The following is a 7,958-nucleotide window of genomic DNA, read 5'->3' as shown; positions in this document are numbered from 1 at the left end:
CAAAATAGTAGAGTTTTAGGCAGTGCTTTGCTCTAGGAGACTTCTTTATTTTATTTTTTTAAGACAACTTCTCCCTATGTAGACGTGGCTGACTTGAAACTTGATATGTAGAAAAGTGGCTTTGAATCTATAGAAATCCACCTGACTCTGCCTCCCGAATACAGGGATTACTTCAAGTGCTAGGAGATTCCATTTTTACAACCATTGTTAACTCCATTTTGAGGAAGAAGGATGACGGAAGTCCCTGTGTAGACCTAGAAACTGCATCATCTGCCAGACGCACACCCACAGTAGGACAATGACTTATTCCTGACAGTAGAAAGGGAGACATCATCCTAGGATATTGGGGGAACTGACACTGTAGGACCATATGGGTGGACCACAGAGACCGGGCTCAAAAGCAAACAGGACTGACGAAGGAATTGGTGAACCTCATAAAGTGTTGAACAGCTAATACTTCCAAGGCATGGCCCGTGACAAACTATCATGACACCTGCTAAGTAGGCCTCCAAACTGACAAGCAGCCTTTCCCACATGTCCTTGGAGCTTTAGCTTGGCTGTCCCCTGCAGTTGATGTGGCCCCCTTGACTGCCTGCCCATCTACCTGTTATCCCCCCTGGACCTGCTTCTGACCTATTCCTGGCTGCAGCTCATCTGGATTCCTTCTCGAAGCTGAATTCTGCATTCACTGTCAGACTCTATCTCTGCAGCAGTCCCCTCTGGGCCCTACTCAGGTCTGTAACAGGAGAGACTCGGTCCATTCCTGAAACCTCTTCAACTCTGCTACAGCCTCTTTAACTCGCACTCATTCTATAAACCATATATACATGCGGAGAGATATAGATATGTTTACTGTGTGCTCTGTGAATTAATATAACAATTAAGATTGGAATAAAAGAACTTGCATTTGCCTCAGCCAGGCAATCAAGGCAGGGCAGGATTTTACATGAGCTAAATTGCTATCTTTGAAAACATGAACCTCGTGAAGCTATCGTTATTCAATAAATTCTGACATTGTATAAGGACATAAATGCTTATTACTGGAATAGCATGTTCATACAATGCAAACCTCACATTAATGTTTCATAAATTTAAACCTGGAATATCAACTAATATGCTTTGACCAGAGGCTGGGAGTTACAGCTCCACAGCAGCTCTGCGGAACAGATATCCTTTGGGTTCATCCATGTGCTAACATGCGCAAGCTTCCACCCAGATGGTAAATATCCTGTCTGAAGTCTATGTAGGCTGATCAAAAGCAAGACTGAGCACAGCTAGCTCTTATTTCTGCAGAAGATGTAAATCTACACAAAAGTTTAAGTCTGAAAGGGATTTTGGGATTAGGAATCCTGTTCTTGTATCTCTGCAGCATCTTCCAGCATAGCCTCTTTTAAGTATCTCTACATCATGAGCAGAGAATGTTGTAGGTTGACAGTCACTGTTGAGTCAGCATGACTCATATTCTTCCTATCACCTGCCAAAGGTTAAATCTCTGAACCTAATTCAGAGATAGCAAGATCTGTGTGGAACTGGACTGAAGGTTATTATATCACGATTTTAAGCAAGATTTATAAGCATTTATTTTATAAATAGTATCTAGGAAGGCATGCTGCCTACTTTAAAAAGGAATTCTACTTAAATTCCTCAGATTTTTCCAAGTGACAGTAAAGTATAAGAGGATGACTTCTCAGTCTGAATTATTAAAGTGGACAGTTAGTATCTGGGATGCCTGAAAATACAGCAATATAACATATACTTGTTAATTTTCTTTTACTTCCCTAAATTAGTACAAATTATTGAAGCTTCCATTTAGTTAGCCTAGACCTGTCATCCACCTTATCCTTATCTCAGAGAAGAACTCCATTCTTGGGATAAGCTTGATGTACACTGTGTGAAGATGTGTCTCTGTCCTGTCTCACCTGCCTAAGGCACCTTCTGATTGGTATAAAAAAGAGCTGAACAGCCAATACCTAGGCAGAAGAGGATAGGCGTGACTTCCAGGAAAACACAGGAACTCTGGGAAAGAATCTGACACATGGGAGATTTTCTAGCCAGACAGAGGAAGTAGGACGTATGGTACTGAAGAGAGGTAACAAGTCATGTGGCAAAAAGTAGATTAATATAACTGGTTATTTTGTTTTGAGAGCTAGCTGAGAGCAAGTCTACACTAAGACCAAGCTTTCATAATTAGTAAAAAAGTCTTCATGTCATTATCAGAGATCAACTGATATAAAGACCCATTATTATACTCCATGATTTGTTTAGATATAATTCTTCACTTGCTTTCCAACATCCCCTCTTGTTTAATTCAGATTCACCAGCTTCTATGTCAGGGGGAAACATGTAGTTCACACACACACACACACACACACACACACACACACACACAAAGAAACCCCTATAGTTGGACCAACTGGAATAATTTATCCCCTGTTATCCATAGGTGCAAATGGAAGGGAGAATCATCTCAGAGAATAGCTTTCTTTTCAGATGTGGACCAAGGATTGGGGAGACTTCTCTATGCCTTTGCTGGCTTTAGCAAGAGCTAGTTAGTACTAGGGCTCCAACCACTATCATGCAGACGCTAAGAGGAGGAATGTCTCATGACTGTACTTCTCACAAATACACTATTCTTGACAAATATGTATCATTTCAACAAAATACTTGCCATGAGCCTAGCTTCTAATACAGGCCCCAAAGGACAAGAGATAGATTATCCAGTCAGCTGAAAAAAAATTTACTCAAGCAAATCATTGTTGGTCTTCAGCATGTGAACTTATTTTAAATAAATTACCTGTGGCTAATTATCATCTCCTAGTTTTTATCCCTAGTCTTTAGTTTTAAATTCAAGCCCTATGAAACCTAGGCCTGTTATCATGACTGGAGAAAGAAGCGGGTCCTTTTGAGGCAATTAAATAAACAGGTCCACTTTAATTTTTTATGCTAAACCATAATATTTCGTTAGGAGAATATGAGTTTCCTCCTTATAGGAATTGCTGCATCTTTAAATATACTTTTAAGGCTGGAGAGTTCTGCTAGGCAGGTATGTTCTAGAAGGCTGAATACAAACATGTTCTGCTAGCCATTCATTTGTGACTTCAATCATTACTGTGACTACATTTTCTGCAACATAAATACTAAATTATACATTATGCATCTTTCTCAGCACACCAGATCAATTATTAAACAGACCAATAGAAATGATCATATTACAAACTTAAAATAAACTGAGCTACAAGGTAGAGTTCATGACTTCATTTAATATTGATAGCAGCTCAATTTAACAGTTGAAAAAGCAAACACCTTTAATAAATTTGGTGTGAATGATTATACAGCCTGACATCGAACTATTGTACAGGAGGGTATACATATAAATCTATAAGTAGAATTATGTACATTTCAATATATACCATATATTTTTCCTACTCACAATTTTCTTTTGATAAATGAAGCAGTTTCACTGTACACAGATGTGCAATGCTACATTATGTCCTGAGTAATTGAGGGATTATTAATAAACTACCGCAAATTCTCTTTTTCTTTTTAGCTAATGATCCTGAAGACTCTGTACTAAAACATGAACAAAAGGATATTTAAAAGATTGCATCCAGCGTTGCACTTGTTTTATGCAGAAAAAGCTCAAAAATGGACAACAGCCATTGAGGTTTGGGAAGATGCCCTCAAATATTGAAGGTTTAAGCAATGTCTTATTTGTAGGGTTTCTACAAGTTTTAAGTGATGTTGCCTACATCCAATTTGTCAGGCATGGAAGACTCTTTTCATGACTGGCCTACAGATCCTTTTTGCAGAACAGGACATTTGGTGTAAACTTCAGTGTTTAGGTATATTAAGTCCCAATCCAAATGAGTAAAACAATAAGACATAACTCAAAACATCTTTGAAATATAGCCAGTCACATGGAAGGAGTAGAAAAAACAAGCATATTTTGGTGAAAGAAGAAACCAGATACAAGTCATTTAAGGGTGGTCTGGTAAGCCACCACTCTGGGAGGTCCCAAGTTGGTTTGGCTCTAGGAGCCCCAAGATAAGCAAGCCACATATCCATCTTCCTGCAGGGGACTGACTTGCTGCACAACGAGAAGGAAGCACTATGGGAAAGGCCACGTTCAAGTGCAGAGGTACAGTAACAACTGCCGGTCAGGGTCACCCTTGGCAGGCAACGCAGCCCACTCCCAAACTCAGGCACTAGATATGGTGTGTGAGGTGGTCTGGGCTGGCTGCTGCGTGTTGCCCCAACAGGAGGGAGCAGGCTGGGGTCCTGCTGCGGGAGTCGGCCTGCATTGGAGACACTTTGATGAGAAGGCACTGTGTTGGTGGTTCCTCTGTCACTCAGATCTATCCCGTTCCATGGCTGCTGTAGTCGAAGACTCCTTTCTTGAAGAATGGAGAGAACTCACAGATGGTGTGCTTCGACAGGGTCAGTCCTACTTTGTTGATGTGAAGGGGGGACGTCTCAGACTGGAGCATCACACTGAAAAACTCCCTGAGGTATTTCTGGGAAAAGACAAGAGTGAAGAATATGGTCAAGACAGCGCTAGAGTCAAGGAGGGGAGGGAAAATGCCCAATGTACAACTGATCTGCACATATGTTTATTTTATAAACAAAACAGGGAGAGAATGCTCCAAAGGCCCTTGACTACCTTGGCCCTTGTCAGTCAATATAGAATAGACAGGGCTGTGATGCCCAGGTCCACAGTAGAAACTTCTCTGGTTCTGGGTTCTAATCTACAGAAATGTCACCTGAGGCTTACCTGGAGGCAGTGCCATGTGAAAGGCCAGTGGGGCCAGCACAGGACATGACAACTTTATCCTACCTAAAATGTTTTCCTCTAAAGTTTCATAGGGGTGGGTGTGCCCATTTGAGCAACTTTAGCATTTGTCTCTTCTTTGAAGCCTATGTATAAAACGGGATTGGCTCCAAGTGCTACAGAACATTTAAAAATTTCAGCTTCTATAATCATCACCAATAACAAAGTGTTCTCCTAAGGTGAAAGGTGAATTGCTCTGGGTTTTTGCTGTTCTCTCCTCCATGGCAGGTGTTCATCACCACAGCACTTGCCTTGCATGGCACTGAGAGAGAAGGAATGCCTGCCACAAAGCTCCGAGATGCGGAGAGAGAACTCAGAAGTGCATGCCTGAAACATGCATTAGAGGAGAAGAGGATGTACAAGAACAGCGCCTAGATCTCTGGTCAGGCACATTGTGTCGACACAGAAAATGAACTGTCTCTGTTCATTTAAAAATGCACACAATCCTGAAGAAATTCAGAAATTAAGCATTATTATTCTGGACTGTAACAAAACAAAACGGAAGCCCTAATCCTAGAGCAGTGCTCCCACCTAGGCGTGGTAGCTCACAGGCCACCAGGTAAAGTGTGGAGACCTGGAACTGTCATGTGTGTGTTGAGGGATGCTCTGGAGACCTGGGATAAGGAATTGTTTGGCCCCGGCTGAAGTTTGCCCTAGATGATAGCTCATCTTCCTTTATGAATGAGGAACCTTAGCTGTCCTTTAAAGAGGTGACTTAGTCCAAATAAGTGTGTTAGCTTTTGCTTAAATTAATGCCAAGGACTAAAGCAGCCTTTATATATCACTACTACTACCAGACTTGGTACACTTTATAGAAATAAAGCTGAATATGCAGAGATAAACTGCATATTCCTTTTGAATGTTTTCTGTAGTGCCAAGGACAGCATCTCCAGCCTTGTGCATGCCAGGCAATCCTCTCCCACTGAACTATACTCCCAGACCTTAAACAGTGCACACATGAAACTGCCACCAAGCCAAGATAACCAACGCTTGCATCACCACTGAAGTTTCTCAACTCACCTAGTTTAGCGCAACCTTGACACTCTCCCTGGAATGAAACCTTTCTCTTGAAACAGACATTTTCTATTGAGGAAGCTGCTGGTGGGGCACACCAGAGGCTGGCCATCAAGCAGAATGAGTCAAAAACAAGAAATTTTCACTAAAACTTGGTTTCCTGGTTCAGCATTGTTCAGTATGGCCCCAGTAAACCCTCTCCACAGAGGAGTCTGAAGCTGAAATCAGGGCAAGGCAAGAACCTGTCTAAACCAAGAGAGAAGAACAAAGACTGCAGCCCTGGCATGTTTTTCACATCAGAAGTCAAAAGTTTTCCTAGTTGCCGATACCATGAGAAGATCAAATTGCTGGACAGACGGGAGGTGTTGTCTTCGTAGACAACATCTGAGCTGCCACAGCTACAGCCACGTGGTGGCACATCTGGCTTTATGTGCATTCTAATCACCTGAACCCACACAGAGGGCTTTAGCCACTGAGTCATTTCCCCAGCCCTGGTTTTTGACCAAAATACACAGAATTTGCAGTACAACAAAGACAGCCTCTTTAACAAACTGTCCTGTGAAAGCTTGGAATCCATATGTACAAAAATGAAACTAAATCCCTCCTACTCTTCAAATGGGTCAAACAACCTAGTTTAAGACCTGAAACTCTGAAATTACTAGAGAAAAAAGTAGGGAAAACAAGTGAAGAGATAGGCATGGGCAGGCTTTTCTCAAGAGGAATCCAGTTGCTTAACAAATAAAGGCAACAGTTCCAATGGGAGGAATCCCATGAGATTAAAATGTTTTTGTAAAAACAGTCAAGTGAACAGACAGCCTAGAGAACGGAAGAAAATCCTTGGAAGTTATACACCTGATGTTTAATGTCTAAAACATAAAAAGAACACAGAAAACAAAGCAAAGAAATCAACTCAATCAATAAATTAGCTAATGAAATGAACATACTTTCTCAAAAGAGGAACACCAAAGGTCAATTAACAAAGGAGCTCAACTTTGCTAACCATCAGAGAAACGTGAACCAAAACTACCCAGGATTCCATCTTACCCGGGTTGGAACAGTAGCCCTTAAGAAAACAACAAACACTGGCAAGGATATGGGCCAAAGGGAACCCTTATGTGCTGCTGGTGGCAATGTAACTAATCCAGCCACCATGGATATCAAAAGATTTCTAAAAAAAAAAAAAAAAATAAAAAATAAAAAAATTAAAAAAATAAAACAAAAACCCGACTAACAGCAGACCTTCTATGTGACCCAGCCATTTCACTTTTAGCTGTAAGAAGAAAGAAATGGTGACATCCTCAGAAAAAATGGACACAAGTGGAGATAATCATGTTAAGCTAATAAAGCCAAACAGAAAAAGACTTTGGTAGTTTGGACGTAACTGGCCCCCATGAGCTCAAAGGGAGTGGCACTAACAGGAGGTATGGCCTTGTTGAAGGAAGTGTGTCACTGTGGAGGCATGTGAGTTCCTTCTCACTTCGTGGTCCATCGGCCACCAAGCCACAAGGAAAAGAGGGCAAAAGCAACAAACTAGAACTTGTCAGGCCTGTGGTTTGATGGAAATAGCCTTCAGGGAGACTGCTTCAGTGTTACAGCTCACACTTATTCCAGAGTGAGAGGAAATGCAAAGCTTGCAGACAGTGGCCAGGGCATCACCTCCTTTGCATTACACAGCATGATCCTATCACAAGGCTTCACATGTGGCAGCAGGGTCCTAAGCAAAGCTCCTAACATATGTCTCACTACCACATGAGCAGTGAGAGGAAAGAAAGCTCTTGCAGGGAACTGGGTCAACAGTCACACTAGAGATAAGTCAGATATCCGGGCCTAGAGACATTCTCCAAATAAGGTCAGGTAGAGAGCATGACACCTCCACTGTGAGTTGTGGGGGCAGGCTACATGTTGCACTGAGTTTGGAGAGAGTAGCTAGGCCATGGGAAACTGCAACCTCTGACCAGCTGGGCCTCCCAACAGAGGTGGGCTTTACGGTCTCCTATGCTTAAGCTATGCCTAGTGTGGACACAGACAGTTTGCTTCCTGTTGCCTGTGGATCAAGATGTAAAACTCAGGATGGAGAGATGGCTCAGCGGTTAAGAGCACTGACTCTTCTTCCAGA

General features: G+C 41.9%; 1 protein-coding gene across 1 annotated transcript in view; it reads right to left on the bottom strand.

Annotated features, from left to right (window-relative positions):
- Positions 1-3,240: 3,240 nt before the first annotated feature.
- The window catches only part of Kif16b (kinesin family member 16B), a 248,663-nt gene continuing 243,945 nt past the window's right edge, over positions 3,241-7,958 (bottom strand). The window contains exon 26 of the mRNA XM_038329839.1: positions 3,241-4,514. Coding sequence (XP_038185767.1) covers positions 4,356-4,514 — 159 coding nt within the window. The 3' untranslated portion in view covers positions 3,241-4,355. The remainder of the gene's footprint in view (positions 4,515-7,958) is intronic.

Source organism: Arvicola amphibius, chromosome 5 (genome assembly GCF_903992535.2).
Source record: "Arvicola amphibius chromosome 5, mArvAmp1.2, whole genome shotgun sequence".
NCBI classification, from domain to species: Eukaryota; Metazoa; Chordata; class Mammalia; order Rodentia; family Cricetidae; genus Arvicola; species Arvicola amphibius.
The sequence above is the reverse complement of the archived record's forward strand: the minus strand, read 5'-3'. Positions and strand labels throughout refer to the sequence as shown.